This window comes from Malurus melanocephalus, unplaced genomic scaffold (genome assembly GCF_030028575.1).
Source record: "Malurus melanocephalus ecotype Western Australia unplaced genomic scaffold, MMel_1.1 scaffold_96, whole genome shotgun sequence".
Taxonomy (NCBI): Eukaryota; Metazoa; Chordata; class Aves; order Passeriformes; family Maluridae; genus Malurus; species Malurus melanocephalus.
Genome location: NW_026623328.1, coordinates 565,064 through 582,180, shown reverse-complemented (window position 1 = coordinate 582,180; position 17,117 = coordinate 565,064). Strand labels below are relative to the sequence as shown.

At 37.7% G+C, this 17,117-nt stretch overlaps 1 protein-coding gene across 9 annotated transcripts in view; it reads left to right on the top strand.

Annotated features, from left to right (window-relative positions):
- Positions 1–17,117, top strand: part of HERC1 (HECT and RLD domain containing E3 ubiquitin protein ligase family member 1) — an 81,233-nt gene that overhangs the window by 22,226 nt on the left and 41,890 nt on the right. For 6 of the 9 annotated variants that reach the window (XM_057368667.1, XM_057368670.1, XM_057368668.1 and 3 more), the window contains exons 12-25: positions 478–643; positions 1,213–1,338; positions 2,143–2,364; positions 3,541–3,693; positions 3,873–4,005; positions 4,373–4,564; positions 5,090–5,311; positions 6,181–6,354; positions 7,613–7,727; positions 7,822–7,942; positions 9,279–9,450; positions 11,392–11,698; positions 13,025–13,148; positions 13,414–13,465. In XM_057368667.1, the coding sequence (XP_057224650.1) occupies positions 478–643; positions 1,213–1,338; positions 2,143–2,364; positions 3,541–3,693; positions 3,873–4,005; positions 4,373–4,564; positions 5,090–5,311; positions 6,181–6,354; positions 7,613–7,727; positions 7,822–7,942; positions 9,279–9,450; positions 11,392–11,698; positions 13,025–13,148; positions 13,414–13,465 (2,279 nt within the window). The remainder of the gene's footprint in view (positions 1–477; positions 644–1,212; positions 1,339–2,142; positions 2,365–3,540; positions 3,694–3,872; positions 4,006–4,372; positions 4,565–5,089; positions 5,312–6,180; positions 6,355–7,612; positions 7,728–7,821; positions 7,943–9,278; positions 9,451–11,391; positions 11,699–13,024; positions 13,149–13,413; positions 13,466–17,117) is intronic. The other 3 variants (XM_057368673.1, XM_057368666.1, XM_057368671.1) reach the window with 2 other exon arrangements.

Here is a 17,117-nt window from a genome sequence, read left to right as displayed (position 1 = left end):
GTTGAAATGCATTTACTRTTTCTGTGTTGTCAGTTCTTACTCCTGTAACCAGTGTTTAATTTTTTTTAAAAGGACTAGAAATAAATATCCTGAGTTTTTGTTTTTAACCCAATTGTTGTACTCCTAAATCTTCTGAGAGAAGATCACACTTATTACTTCTTAAACTTTTTTTTCCCTCTGTGTATAATATTACAATTTATTTCTGTATTTTGGGATGGTTTCACCTCCTAATTCATGGGACTACTAATCTAAAGTGAATGCCTCCTGCAACTATTGTCCACAAAGATACTTCTCTATTCTAGTTTCAGGTTTTGTTCTTTTAAGCAGATTGGCTGTTTCTCACAGGAGTTTCCTTAAACTCCCAGTTGGAATTTACCTGCCTTTCTGTTACGAAAAATCAAAGGAGACCTAAATGCTCAGTGGAAAGTAGTAATAGTAATAATAGGAGAGGGTAACAGAGATCTATTTCTTTTACAGGGAACATCACAATTTTCTTAAATTGTGCTTGAAGCTTCTTTCTAATCACCTTGCACTTGCACTGGCTGGAGGTGTAGCCACCAGCATTCTTGGCCGGCAGGCTGGTCCCCTTCGAAACCTCTTGTTCAGACTCATGGACTCTTCTGTCCCTGATGAAATTCAGGAAGTAAGTAATGCCTTGTTGCTTACATGTCAAAATTGTACTATTCCCTTATTTTCCTGATTGTGTAGTTAGATATTTATCTGATTTTCTGAACAATTCTAACTTTCCAGTTTTACTCATTGAAGTTAAAAAATGTAGTCACCATCACTTAGTTTTATAGTTTTATGTAGTTTTAGGATCTGAAAGCAGAGTACAATGTCTGTATAAGAATTTCAAAAAACTCCTTTATTTTGCAGTTTCTAAATTATTCTTCCTTGTAATAATGAGCCTAAAATGTTGTTGTTGTGGATTGAGTAACTAACTTGATTGAGTAACTTCTCTTAAGATGCACTCTTAGAGGAAATTGCAACTTCTGTTGATCTTGTCTCACTCATTCAATGTACTGCATATATTTGCATCACAGCATAAGTGATTCGTGTGCTGTTGTGTGGTAGAATTCTGATATTAAATAAAATGAAGCAGATATTTGGGATGTATAATTTGTGATGTACTGTATTTTTGAAGGATATGGGTGAGTTGATTATTTCCCCCTGCTCCACTGAAGAAGTATTTTCTGCTGCTCCCAATTTTAGGTTGTAATTGAGACACTGTCAGTTGGAGCAACTATGCTACTTCCTCCATTGCGAGAGAGGATGGAATTGCTACATTCTCTTCTACCCCAAGGTCCTGATAGATGGGAAAGCTTATCAAAAGGACAGGTAAGGTCAAGCAAAAACAAGCCTGAGAGCAGTTGTGGTTTGCCTGAGGYTTTTCTGTGAGAATATTTTGAGCTATGAGGTGAGCCTCATTTGCAGAGTGCAGGCACATTTGTGGGGAGATGTAGTGCAAACCCCAGCATAACAGAATCTGTAGGGTAGCCTGACTAAACCAGAATTGAGTGAGGCAGAGAGCACTGTGGGTTTTCTCAAGTGAAGGTCGGCTACAAAGAACTTAAGAGTTGCTGTGGTAGTGTATCCAGACAGATKTAAAGATTAGATATTTTTTAATATTAGACTGATTTAACAAGCCTTGGTAACAGAAAATTAACTATTTTCTGGGATGAATACTTAYATAATGATTTCCCTATATGAATTTCACCCTGGTTTGCAAAGAYGACTGCAACATTCTTTTTTGTACCCTTTTTCCTACATACAGTGTAGAAAAATTATGTGTCCCCCACCCATCTTCACAAATAACCGGCTAACCAGGACAGACTGGAGAAAGTATTTAGTTCATCGTCCAATGAACCTCATCGTCCATCTTGTGAACATTCTAGTTTCTGTCTCTATTAATCTCAGATTTTTACTCAGTATGATCAATCTAATTCAGTATATTTATCCATTCTCTAATACTCCAAGTCTTCAGGAAAACCTGGTGTATTTTGGTGAAGCCCTCTGGTTTGTATCTGTGTCCAATTAGAATATTTTCATTGTGTAACTATGCCTAATGCTTTTTTCTTCTTAGCTCATTATTTTTTCTTTATTAACAAAGAGCAATGGTTGTGTCTAAACGTTTTTCTTTAGAGAATGCAGTTGGACATYATTCTGACAAGCTTGCAGGATCACACCCATGTAGCTTCCCTGCTTGGCTATAGCTCCCCATCTGATACTGCAGAAACTTCCTCATTGTGTATCAGCTATGGAAACCTCTCTGATCAAGCATATGCTGTGCAGAGCAGTCATCCAGATACTCATCTGGCTGAAATCTTAATGAAGACTCTTCTRAGAAACTTGGGATTTTATACAGTATGTATATGCTTTGTATTAATTWATTTTTTAAAATTATAATTAATTTTGCGTATTTGGAAGGGTTATTTCTCCCCAGCCCCCTCCATCTTAAGAGAATGGTGCTCATTTTATTTCTCTAAAGTAACAGTGCCACATGTATTTATCCTGAAGTGGACTAAAGTCAGTTAAATCATCTCTAACAGTGTGGTTCTAACTTCGTTATAGTGGTATTTATTGTTTAAGGTGACTTATGTAAATGAAGCTGGTTTCATATCAGACTCTTTTATTGCTCTTGCTTTGGCTGCTGATTTTTTTGGAAGATAGAATGTAACACAAGAAGTAAATTGATCGTATGTGGTGTTTGTCAGTGTAATCTCAGCCACTGGGGAACAATAAGCAGACACCAGGCGCATGAATCAGTTTAATTAACTTCACATGGGTGACATCTTGTAATAGTACAGTAGGAACAGGTCAGCTGTCTTATTAAACATAGTGTATCAGGCAGATTGTTGTTCTTAGAAAGTGTAAGGGAGTGGGAGAGCAGATCACTGGCTCAGCTCTTTGTTTAACCAGCCAGTAAAATACAACAGCGAGAAGAAATCACAGGTTTGGACATCACTGGCATGGTGTGGAGCTCCTCAGGGCAGGGTGGCAGTGTTTTGTTCTTCTCTCTAGACCTCCCCCAGTCACTGAGGGGGAATTGTCTGCTTTGAATTGGCTGCTTGAAACTAACTCCGTTTTTCCAATGGATTGCAAAGAAAGTCAAGCAGCCATTCATGTTCTTCTATTGCCATCCTAGATAATGGAAGAGAGGTATTGAATGTGAGACATCTGATGTATCAGCCCACAACAGATCCTATTTAACATACAGTGCTTTGGGGGCCAGGTTAGGAAATGACTTTTTTAATCTAGTTATTCTTGGGCAGGTGAATAAAAGCATTGCTGCATCTGATAGAAACATTTTAAGAAATGTTCACTTGACAGCTGTCACAGACAATCACTCCTATGACATTATAAACAGTTGTAGTTTCATGTTCGGTTATCCTATGATCCAGTTGGCATTATACAATTTCTCCTGTAGTTACAGGTGCACAGAGTAAAGACAAAAATGATTCTTTTTAGGTGGTAGTAAAGTGTTACAGCACTTAAAGCAGAGCTAATTGGGTTTTTTTTTCTACCTTTTTGTCTTAATAGGACCAAGCCTTTGGAGAACTGGAGAAAAACAGTGATAAATTTTTACTGGGTACATCATCATCAGAAAACAGCCAACCTGCTCATTTGCATGAGCTTTTATGTTCCCTGCAGAAACAATTGCTGGCTTACTGCCACATCAACAGTGTTACTGAGGTGTGTGTCCTTATTTTTACCGTTTAGGAGAGAAAAAAAAAAATTAAATATTCATAAGCACCAGACAGCTGTTGAGATTCCTGTTGACAATCTTCAGAGCATTTGAGAGGTAAAGTGATTTAAATAGTGAACCCCTTACATATATTTACAGTTCTGTTCTTATGTTTGTTTCTTTCTAGAATTCCAGCAGTGTGGCACTGCTTCACAAACACCTTCAGCTTTTAYTGCCTCATGCTACAGATATCTATTCCCGTTCTGCAACGCTGCTTAAGGAAAGCTCTTGGAATGGTAGTGTTGGGGAAAAACTGAGAGGTAAATGTTCGTGAAAGATCAGTAACGATGGCTTTGTAAGCACAGGGCACGTCTTTGCTTAGATTTGATTTTTAAAATCCCTTATTTTTCCCCTATCTGCATAAAGTAGCATCCCAAGTTTCCCCCAAAGGAGGAGATGACAGCATCTGGTTCGTATTTTTGATAGGACATTGATTGTGATTACTGAAAAATGTATAACTAAAATAAGAAATAGATGAATAATTATTAAACTCATCAATTCACACCTATACTGTTTAAGTCATTTTGAGCTAGCTGAGGTATTTTTATGCAATTCTTTGACTTATTAAATTGTGCTTAGCTAATTCCATACCTGTAACTAATTCAGGTTTGCTTTTTCCCTCTGCAGATGTGATTTAYGTGTCAGCTGCTGGCAGTATGCTCTCTCAGATTGTCAACTCATTGTTGTTGCTGCCGGTGTCAGTAGCCCGACCTTTGCTGAGTTACCTGCTTGATCTGTTGCCACCTTTAGATCGTCTCAACAGACTCTTGCCTGCAGCAGCCCTTCTAGAAGATCAGGARTTACAGTGGCCTCTTCATGGTAAGTGTGATAATAAACATGCTTTTAATCTGAAAAATAAACAGTAGCACCTTTTTGTAGTGAAATTTAGCTTTTCCTTTTAAGATGSCTTTTTTCTTTTTAAACTGTGTGTCTTGCTACATCTCTCTTTTCAATTTCTTCAATGTATTAATATCTCTTGCTGTGACATATTTTTTCTGCATTAGTTGAGTGCAGTGTCCAGTTGTATTATTTATCTATAAGTGTTTAGCAGACCACAAAGAAGAGTGTATTTTATAAAAGCAGGTTCTTGGGCAGAGTTTAAAGGARCCCTTATGTCATGACCAGCTGTGCCATGAATGGTGGTGGCCTCTGCTGCTGCTGTAGTTCCGATGTGCAGCAATCTGTTTGTTCTAGCTGCTGTTTGTTTAGTTGAAAGGTTGCTGATTGAGGGGCAGATCTGCCACGAATGGGCCATATTAACAAGATCTGCCATAAATTTTGTGATTTTGGAATTGTTTGTAGCCCCTGGCCATCAGTGACTAATCTGCTGGTGGGTGCTTGCAGGCGGCCCCGAGTTGATCGACCCTGCGGGCGTGCCCCTGCCCCAGCCCGCTCAGTCATGGGTGTGGCTGGTGGACCTGGAGAGGACGGTGGCGCTGCTCATCGGCCGCTGCCTCGGGGGAATGCTGCAGGGCCCTCCGGTGTCCCCCGAGGAGCAGGACACGGCCTACTGGCTCAAAACCCCGCTGTTCAGTGATGGAGTGGAGATGGATATTCCTCATTTAGGTAACCTGCTCAGTGCAAATGCCTGATGGTCGCTGTAAATATTTGTGTTTGGATATGAAATTTTTGATGGTGTTTGAATGAGTCTCTGTACTTAAGGTTTGTCTTTCAGCATTCTTGTAATACAGAAAGTTCCAAAATGGGTATCTAAGGATATGATGAATTTTACAAAGGGCCTTGGAAATATATACAGAAGAAAAAACCTGCAGTTTTTCAGTGAAAGACTACTGACCTCATTCTGTTAATGGGAMATGTTTTACTCTTAGATGTTCAGCATTTAACAGACAGTCCAGGGACTCAATTTTTTATATTAATTATTGGAACATCTCTTACATTTTATTCTACTTGCAAAATATTTTTTTAATAGAAACARTACTGGTAATAGCAAACTTAAATTTTTATGATGCAACAGAATTGTTAACAACTAAGCACTGGTGTTCATCCCTTCTTATCTGAATGGGGTACTTGCTTTTGCTTCTTTGTGCCCTGTTCCTCTTAGTTCACATCTTCTCCTCCCTCTCAGTTCTAAGTAGGCTGCTTTAAGACTTATTTACAAAACAGAGTGTTTTGAAATGAGTTCAGGCAGTAGTTGCAAAGAGTACAGGTGTGCAGTTCAGGTAGAATTAATAATACACATTTATGCTATTGAAGAAGAGTTGGATAGTGCTTCTRAATCTTCATAGGTTTTATGTAGATTGTATTTTAAGTCACTTTCTTCTGTAAGGTAAATTTGTGGTAGGACAATGCCAAGTCTCGATTTTTATTTTTTGAACTAAGAGGAAAGTGAAAGCTGGCTAAAATACTTTTTGCTAGGTRCATGTAATCCTCAGAATTCACAAAGTTTAATTTCTTTGATGTTTCCCTTCTGTTAGACAAATGCATGAGCTCCTTGTTAGAAGTGGCCCTGTCTGGAAATGAGGAGCAGAAGCCCTTTGATTATAAGCTGAGACCAGAGATCACAGTCTATGTTGATTTGGCCTTGGGTTGTACAAAAGAGCCAGCAAGGAGCCTCTGGATCAGTATGCAGGACTATGCTGTCAGTAAAGGTAAGGAATTGAAAATACCTGTGTATGTTGGAAGCAATTTAAATGCTCCAGCTACACTCCTAGCACAATCCTGTGTTTCCTTTGGCAACAATTTTTAATTCTACTGCATGGTAAACTTAATTTGTTAGTATGTTCCATGATGTTTCTTTTGTTTTTTTTCTGTTACTTTTGACATTGATTTCARTGTCTGGCAAACATGTAGCTCAATTTTTTTTCCCCGCTGAACTAATAAGAAGAAACTCTTGTTTGCTTACTCAGTTGTTTTTTTTCTTTTTTCCTAGTAGAGCAGGGTGAAATTTGCAATTAAAAAGAAAAATTAAAGGGGTGGAGATAGGGAAGGCAAAGTWACTTGCAAAATATGTTAGAGGAATGGAATGAAGGAGTAAATCATCTTYTGTTTTTCAAGTCTCTGGGTGGCTGGCCTTACAGTAGCAATAGGTTTTCATGCTTATTGCCTGAAATCCAGGTTTCCTGCTTAAGCTTTGCAGGTTCCTTCCTCTTTTAGTGAGATCCACTGAGCATTGTAGTTGTACTGTAACCACTCTATCCAGAGGTAATTTTCTGTAGCTCTGGCCAAACTGAGCCAGATGGAGGAAAAAGAAAATGGTGTTGTGTGCCTGTTGAGAGCAACAAAGGGGATTCTGTTACAGAATTCCACAGAAGTGGGAATTCCAATGAAAGAAGTGCTGGTTATCTGTTTGCACATCTGAGTCAAATGGGCTAATGCATATCATTTAGGCTATGGAATTGGATTCCTTTAGAAGTTAATGTGAGTCTGCTGTGTTCAGCTGACTGAAGGTTGTATGGCCACATTAGTGTAGCATCCCATGCAAAGTCAGGGAATTTGCTGAGGAAGCAGGTATGTTAGGCTAAACTGCATGTTAGACCAGACTTACCTGTAGCCAGGTAGGTTTTGTCATTTCTACAGCAGTTCACAAGGATTTATACATATGTTTAACAGAAAAAAAAATTATAAACATGTTTGTAAAGAAGGGAGACCGTAGTTTTTTTATTTGTCTGTGAAAAATTATAGTGCTTTGTGAAGATTCACTTGGCAGCTCAGTTATTTTATAGTAGAGCAATGTTACTTTCGTAAGGGTTCTTTGTAAAGTGGGAAAAKGTCTTTGCGAAATTAAAGTCAGTTCCTTAAGAAAGGGATTTATATGGCTCACAATACTGAATACARTATTGAAAAAAACCAAATATTTTTGGGTTTTGGGAACAGTAGCCAGTTTTGATGAATCCTTTCTATTTTCAGATTGGGATACTGCAACGTTAAGTAATGAATCACTCCTAGACACTGTGTCCAGATTTGTCCTTGCAGCTCTTCTGAAGCATACRAGTTTACTTAGTCAAGCTTGTGGTGAGAGCAGGCAAGTAACTTAAAGCTGCTTTTAAAGGTTCAGGTTGACTTTTTGAAAGGAAGTTTGTGTGATTKTTTTCTGGCTTGGGTGTTGTTTTCTGCAGGTACCAGCCTGGCAAGGCCTTGGCAGAAGTTTACCGCTGTGTGTATAAAGTTCGAAGTCGTTTGCTTGCCTGCAAGAACATGGAACTTATTCAGACCAGATCATCTTCCAGAGACAGATGGGTAAGGCTGTACATCTCTTTGCAGTTCTTCTGGTTTTACTAGATATTAAGAAAATATCACATAATATTAGTTTCATATATATTGTCTGTATTTTTATTCTATCCTGTTGAAAAACTTCCCATGTGTTTTCAAATGAAAATGGGCAGAGTATGATTAGGAGTCCATTAGTCTGGAGTACGTGATACTAAATCAGTTAAAACAAGTTATTGGTTGCTGTCATTTGACTCAAGCTGAACCTCAARCCTGGTTTTCCCTGTTCCTGTCTCTAGAATGCTGGCCCATAGAAGCCCTGCAGCTTAGCTGGAGATGGCTCATCTGTGTTGAGCAGGCCACAGCATTGTCTGGCTGCCGTTCCTGAATCCCACTGCATTAAATGGGCCTCTGATCTCTGAACCTCTCTCTTCCCCTTCCTTGCCTACCCTTTCTTCCTTCCTCCATGGCCACATTATCTTAGTGCTAGAATTGCTTTAAGACATCTTGTCCTTGTCAGCCCTGTGTGAATGTCTGGTATGAGAGCAYTGGGCCTGAAACTGGTAACCTTTTAATCACTTTATTAAGCCAGGTCAGAATTGATGATGGAAGTGTTCAGTGAATTACAGTGTTTGGGCCTATTTGGCATTACAATGTACTCCTTGAAGCAGGTTTKTCTGATAGGATTTTTAATGGTGGTTTACAATCTACAAGCAAGATGTTTTCAATCAACAAAATTCTCATGTAACATCAGGATTAAGAGGCTTCTGGCTGTATTGTAAAGCACTCTTGGTGCTCTTTAAAGTAGTGTAGCTATGTCCCCTAGTTTTGATTAAGGGGACATAGATAGTCTTGGCCACTTCCTTTCTCAGGGTAGARGTCTAACATAGCTGCAAGAGATTGAGCATTTCTGAAAGCACTGGGTATGTGTGCAGTAAATTGTTACTCCCAGAAATGCTCACATTYACAGATGCAATACAGCAAATCTGATATGTGCAGTAGATTTGTTGCTTCAGATTTAATACCATGGGGTATAAGGTTTTTTTTGGACAGTATACCCAGGCTTATGATTTCTAAAGGCTTTGATGCTGAAGTGTCAAAGTTTGGCTGTAGTGTCTTAGTGGGCATTAGAAGAAGACCTTCTTTGAAAATAATCTGAATTGTGGTTACAAAAGGAAAATTATTTTTTCCAACTGAAGTATTTAAACTCTTGGATGTAAATAGTTGTCTTTGTTGTTTATTTCACACAATATCACAAGTTTTTTTAGATAGGAAAAATACCCTTATTCAATACCTGTGTCTTTGTGCATTGATCTTCAATTTTGGTGAAAATTTCAGTTCATGTGTATATCTTTTTTAAATCAAGATGCTAGATAACCAAGAATCTGCTGATGTTGATACTCAAGAACATTCTTTCACTCGTACAATTGATGAAGAAGCAGAAATGGAGGAGCAGGCAGAACGTGACAGAGAAGAAGGACACCCAGAGCAAGAGGATGAAGAGGAGGAAAGAGAGCATGAAGTTATGACAGCTGGTAGTAAGTACTGGTTCTATGTGTCAATAATGCCAATGTCTTTTTATCTCTCAGGTAAAATTGAGAAATCATTTAAAAGATTATGAAGGATTTGTCTGCATAAGCACTGAGAGAGGTTTATTTTTATATAATGATGTAGTGCTTTTTATTGGTCCAGGAAGGTCTTTAAATACAGGAAATGGGAATACTAAGCAAGTGCATTGCAATTCAGGGCATCTGACATATTCCAACACTTCCTATATGCACTGTTTACAAGATTAATTGGTGTTATGTTACTTTCTCTAAAGTTCTTATCATTAGACTGTGTTTTCATCAATGTTTATATAGAGAATTTTTGCTGTGTTTTTATGTGTTGTTATTTTATGTAGTACGCTTTGAAGGGTAATGTTATTCTGAAGTTTGGAAACAAAACTTGATAATAGTGGACTCACTGTTGGAATTCATTTCTGTCTCTAAGTATCTCTGTTCTTAATGTGAAGGTTTTAGTCAGAGTTCAGTATTTTTAACRCTATTTGCCATACTTCCTCACGGGCTTTCTAAACATCTTTAATAACATGTTTAATTGTTCAGAAGACAGCTTGAAAAAGGTGAATTTCACAAACTGTTGTTACWCTGATTGAGACTTGCAGTCCAGCTTGATGTCATAATTAATCCTTAATTTTTCCAGTTTCAGTGAAGCACTAGACAGTCACACAAAGTTGTTTCTTTCTGAGGTGAACTCTGCATTCTCATAGACAGCACTTGTTTTAGCCTTGGAAAATTTCTGTAGAATGCACGTAGCTTAGAAAATTAAATTGGCTGACCTAAAATATTTTGCATAGATACATAATTTTTTTTTCTTTTCCAAATATTGTTCCTTTGGATACTGTTAGAACTTTCATCTTTTTCCACCCTCTGCTGTCATCACCTGCTTTGCTGACAGTTTCCATTAAAACTCCCATATTTCTTTTTGGGACCTCACTGAGCAAAATGTGTGTTACACCTTTAGTTTTATAGGATGTGTCATTTCATTCACAGTGCAGTGGGTTTTCCTGAAAGTGTACTGTGGAGCTGAAGTGCACATTCATGAGATGACTTGTGGTTCTAGGAGGTTTACACATCACTTGCTCAGTACCTGCAGTATCTTTTGGTGCTTGATTTGCAGTAATTCTGGGCAAATGCTCAGAGTTYTAAAATTCCATCTGGCTGGGGTTTCTGGGGTTTCAGAAAGACCATAGTGTTACATATACAGCTAAGTGGGAAGATGATTACTYTTTCACTTGTGTTCCTCAGGGATGCTGAACCTGACATGTGGTGTTCTAACTATTAATATCAGTGAAGGAAGTATTTCGTTTTACCTTTGCCTTTCCAAAGGGGAACTCAATCTTCAAAATTTAAATGATTAAATCAAGAGAATTGAAGTTCATTGGACAGAGATGAAGAGGTCTATCACACCTGCTCTTTAGAAGAATCTGGCCCCTTAGACAACAGCAGAATTAAATAAAATAAGGTCTAAGGATAGGATCTTCATTGTACTGGCCAAAGCTAATAATGACCTGCAACTGTTCCGGTAGTGAATTGGAGATATTCTGGTGTCTGGAGTACAGATGTACAGAAGCATTATTTTATATACATCTGATAAAGGGCAAACATGAAATAATCTTTCTCTTTGATGCTATCCAAACAGGAGTTGGGTTGCAGTAAGACACTGAAAGAGTGTTTGGTGTTCTGTCAAAGTGCTCATGTCCTCTTCATTTTAAAATGAATGTTGTGTAAATGCTTCATTTAATATGTTTGCATGACTTCTTTTATGGCATTGTATTATTAATACAGTATTCTTTTATTGTTAGAAAGATATTAGTTCTTTGTAGTGGGGCAGTTTTTGGCCCAAGATGTAGATGAATATTTTATTCACTGTAGCTTTGTCTAGAAGTTAAGACTTTCTTTTTGTGTTGCATGTTACAGAAATATTTCAATGTTTCCTATCAGCCCGTGAAGTAGCTCGCAGTCGGGATCGAGATAGGATGAACACGGGGMCAGGGACTAGACTTGATGATCCACCCCCTCAGTCCCAGCAGGAACGAAGGATCAGCACTGATCTGACAGAAGGGCAAGATGTGTACACTGCTGCCTGCAACTCTGTGATCCACAGATGTGCCTTGTTGATCTTGGGAGTGAGCCCTGTTATTGAGGAGCTGCAGAAGCGAAGGGAGGACGGGCAGCTCCAGCAGCCTCCCTCTGCTGCTCCTGAGGGGATCGGCCTCATGACAAGGTGGGCTTTGCTGATTCTATGGAAGGGTTAACTCTTCTCTGCTCCCTTTAAAATTGATTCAACAGCCCCAGTTTTCCTCTGAGGATTCTTGCARTTTTTCAAAAGAAAATTTTTGCTGGTAGCTGTGTTATGCTTGTTGGAAATAGTGATTATTCTCAGCTTTCCTTGGTCATGCTAACTAAACCTAAAGAGTTTAATTCTGTGTGGACCGCATTTAAGTTTCAAAGTTGGGCTTAGTAATAAATAGTTCAGATCATCAGGTGTACAGGTAGCATGAGYAGTAATTGGAAAAATTATTTATTTTTTCCTGTAATTTGTATGCGGATTTTTTTATTACAGTATTTTTTGAGTTTTGAACCTTATCGATGTCCTATGGCCCCTAGTATAGTGTAATATAAAATAAATTTGTTGYGTATATTTAAAACAAAAGTTTCAAAGCCTATTACGATAAAAGTGTTATCATAATARATTTTTATAAATGTTCCTAACATTTATAGGCATGAGGAAGACTTGTTAGGTTTAGGAGAAAAAAAAAGATAAAACCAGACAGCTCATTGAAGAGGAGAAGTGTTTAAACAATATATGTGCTATATAATGCATTTTAATTTTCATAACCTTTGATATTCTTGGTGTAACATAGGTTTAGTCTGAAATTGACCTACTTAAACTTCTATTATAAAGATTTTTGAGTTTAAAGTAGAATATAACACAGGAATTGTGATGCTGCAAGTCTGAGTCTGCTTAAGCTTGTACAGTGTACAGAACCTGTTTTGATATTTTAAATGAAGATATTGATGGGGAAGATGCTAAGATAATTGGAGAGAAAGATTTTATATATTCAGTAYCCTTTTATTCTTTTTGCCTCTTTTTGGAAATCTAGTCTCTAAAGCATGGGTGGCTGCCTCTGTCATTGTCAAAGTGGCTTTCATCTCCAGCATATCAACTTTAGGATGCATTTTATGGGTGGGTTTAATCACTTCAGTGCTTTTTCACCCACTTACTCTGTCTCTGTTTCTTGTCCTCTCAGCTCAGAGTGTTTCTGTTTACTCTATGTAATACTTACCACGGCTCTAGAGCAATCACACATTTGAGGTTGTCATTGTAAGGCTATTAAGAAGTAACAAAGTTTACTAATACCCTTTATAAGCATAATTAAAGCCATCAGACCACTTTTTTCCTCTTAAATGTGGTCTTGTGATGTTCTGTGATAGTCTGCTCCCAAATAAAACTGTGGTACCTGCTAAATTTGGCTGKCAACTCTTACCCTTGTGTAATATCAGTATTCATTTTCTCTGTGTGTGCACCTGAATGTGTGTGCACCTGAAGCAGGAGTGAAAGTCTGACTGCAGAAAGTCGCTCCATCCATGCTAACTCAAGCTACAGACTGATGAAGTCAAGAAGTGAATCTGATTTGTCTCARCCAGAGTCAGATGAGGAAGGTTATTCACTGGTAAGTAAACCAGCATGATGTGTTTAGGGATTGTCAATAGAATATTTAGATGGGAAGTACCCTGAAACATTTGTTCATACTGTCTTTCAGTATGTTAATTCATCATTGTTAAGAGAAAGTACTAGTACTAAAAAAAATTTTAAATAATTAAAGCTCTGTTAACTTTCTGACTTTATGGGTGAGGGATGAAATTTAAATACTCAAATATTATGCACCACRCATGTTCACTTGAGGAAATGAGGCTTTTATTAATYTTTTAATCTAGAGTGGAAGACGAAATGTTGATTTGGATTTGGCAGCATCACACAGAAAGAGGGGTAAGTTCTGTTATTCACCTAGTGATTATTGACCTGATAAATATTAGTGTTTCTGAAGTTAAAGTACATTTGCAGTTGCATACAGTTAACAATTGCATAACRGATGTTAAAACTGAGCATTTAAAAATAACGTTTAAAATAATTGTTACCTACTGTGTGTTGTGTGAAGTGCTGTTGCTTTGTAGCTTGTTTATAGTATTTCCTTGGTTATAGCTCTTCATTCTAGTTTCTAGTATTGTAATGTTCTTTTGAAACAAGTGAGGTTTTTCTGTTAAGTAAATCTGAAACATTCATTCTGTTCTCATTCATGTGAGTTCAGGATTAAAAAATCGTCAGAGAAGTTTATGTGAAACATTCTGTTCTTGTGCTAATGATGAACTTTTGCCATAAAATGTGCTTGAACCTGGAGAACTTGTGTTCAGAAAACACTGCTTCACTTTGCATCCTTTGAACCCCAAGAAACCTACAGAACCAAGCAACCACATTTTYTATTGCATTTTGTTGCTGTTTCATACTGGGGACCCTCAGTGAGCTCATTGCTAGAACGTGGTGGAGGGAACAAAGGGGGTTTGTTTACACAGGGACCAAAAAGCCTCATTTCCCTCTGGATGAGGCAGAATCTGTGAGAATCACGACTCACATCTCTTATATCTGTAAAAAACATGGGAGTGTGCAAACAGGAGTTAGGTTGAGTTATGATATGTCTCAATAACAGAAGCCTTGATACTGTTGATTAAGGTAAGAGTTCTAATTTTAAAGGCTTCATCATTAAGCAGAGTGCTCAGAGGTTTCATGCCATTTAAAGCCTTTTGGAATTGTAAAGAATGCTATCATTGGCAGCACTCTTAAGAATTTAGTACTTAAGTAATGTGGAAGGAAATGCTTTGTCCATGCATAATCAGTTGAAACAGTTGAACAAATAAAGAGATGCGTTAGAGCTGCTTTTACTGTGACAGCAGAAGTATCACGGCATTCTCAGTGTTAGAARATCTTTTAGAAGCCTTGTCAGCTCCCTGATCTGCAGGACATTCTTTGAAATCAGCACTTTTAGCTTTGCCATTACTCTGACACAGAATTCTGGCCTTGATTTCCTCCATGTCCTTAAAGGAACCCAGAAAATCATCCTGCATTACATGACAGGTATGATACGTCTCATGGGTTATAATTCCTGGGCTGTTGCTTAGGTCAGTGTTGCTTTGGAAGCCTCAAGAAGTGAGGAATAGTGCAAGACCTTACAAAAACTTTTATTAGCAAGCAGATTCTGCACCAGGTCTGTAACACTGAGAAGAAACGGGTAAATACAGTCAATCTATGCAGAACCTAAAGAAGCTCAAATAGCTCATTTATGCACTGAACACAGTGACCACATCTACTGGTACAACTGTTCTGGTACTGGGAGCTAACTGGGAGTTAGTCAGCATGCAGGAATGAAAGCTTGTCTGTTTGTGCTGGATGCTACATACAACAGTTTTGGTTGATAACCAATGCCAGAATCAGGGAATGCAAGGTGTGCACCTACAGGGAAGCACTCCTCATACATCTGTCARGATCAGGAAAAGATCTACAAACATCTGTGTGATAAATGGATGAGCTGTTCAGCTCAGTGCTTTTTGTGATCTTTTTCTCTTGTGACATGTCTGGTTATGTGAATCCTGGTCACCTCCTAGAACTGAAGCATGTCCCAGTGTTTGGTGAGGCTGTAATTTGCAGKTTTTTTGGATTGTCATCCCCTTGTCATATGGCCAGCATAGGGCAGTGCCAGCTATGGGTGTTTGACTGGTGAATCCACTTCAGTTTTATCATTATTCTTGTGATGTGCTGTGACTAATAACAGAGATAATACTACTTCCTATGGTCTTGCAGATGATTTCCTATGGAAGGAAAAGCATTCTCCTTTAACTTAATTAACATCTTAGCCACTCAGTCCAATCTTTATTCTAATTGCTTTCTTAATTTATTCTGTCTATTCAGAAAGAGAACTGGGCTATTCCTACTTCAGTCTGAGGATCCTTTGAGTGTCTTGTTCCTTACTATTATTTACTTATTTCTGAATTAGTAAACTTTTCCTTCCATCCATACAGAAAAAGTCTTTTTCGGTAATTTTGCAGTGAGGGCTGATGAGTAGCACATTGTTCTTTTCCTCCTGTATCTGAGCCCTTTGTTTTATTTTGTTGCTTTGATTAATTTTTTCAATTTTGCAGATCCAGATAGCATTCTGCAAATGCTGTACCCCACCTTAGGTATTTAGCAGTGAGGAAAGCATAGTGAGCAGTGCAGTCACATAGCGATRGATCAGTGAGAGTCTTCCACTCTTGGGATTTCATCACCTACCTCTTAACTCAGTGAATTTCAGTCTGCTTGTGTGTACACCTCACTAACACAAATGGGCTACTCCAAAAAAAAGCAGCAACTTAAACGCGATCCAAATGCAATTGAAATATTTTAGTGTACCTACAATAATGAATTCTGTCTTTGAAAACTGACAGATCATGCTTAAGGAAGGGACTGGAACATACAAGAATACACACATGCTGTGCACACAAGAATGCAAACAGCTGTGCTAAGGGGGATTATTTCTTCCTTGAAGGTGGAGCGTTTAGAAAGACTGTTTTCTAAGTTATATTCATGCAAAACAAGAGTAAATACTTTTTTCCATGTACCCTGCTGCTTGGTAAACTGTTGTATTGATTGAGATATAACTGATTGTTTAAGTCAGAATAATATGAGGCAGAGATCTTATGTTACCTTCTGTTTCAAATGTCTGCTTTTGTCTTCTGATTCTTGTGTGGTGTAGTGTATTTACTCCTTTTTGGCCAGTTGAGCCCCAGAAAAAAGAAGAGCTTCAAGCAAGTAACCGATGGCATGTTTATTTTTTGTCTCTATAGCTTCCCTACATACTTTTTGTTTCATGAAGTGTGCATTGCAGCTGTGCCACATTCATTTAGAMAACTCACTATTACAAGCTGGCTTATAAGGACAAGTAAACTTTTTTTTTTTACTGTAAGCTTCAGGTTTATTCGTCCGTGCAGCTCTGTTCATGTGATTGTAGAGGCTTCTRGAAGTGCTGTGCTGCAATCAATTCTGTGTGATTGATATTACACAGAATCAAGCTGAGCTCCAATATAGTCATACATTTGATTCTTCTACTGATATTAAATATCTTCAATAGGGAAAAAAAAATGACACTTAGATCTCTGTGCCCTGTTAAATGTTTTTAATTCTGAAGTTTGCTCCTTTGATTTGATGTATTTTTGTTTAAACTCTGTACTTTCAGTTGTAATTTTTATTGTTTTACATTTAATCTGTATCTCATAATTGTTGCACTTTTCTCCAAATTAGAAACAATTTTACACTGTTCTTATATTTAAACATCCTTGCATTTTGTAGTAAAACAATTAAGATCTCAAATCTCAAATTAATTTCAAATATGAAATAATTAGGTGTTTTATTAATAAGTGGTTGGGTTTCTTTCTTACAAGATTTTTTGCTTGTCAGAACTAAATTTTCTTCTAATGTTCTGTAAATCCTTGAAAGGTCTCCTTTCACTTATAATTTAAGACACTGGGATTGTTTTTTATTTCYTCACAAATGCTTTGATTCTGTGCTGTGGCACAGAGCAGTGTGGGGCAGGTAGAGGGGAGGAAGCTGAAGT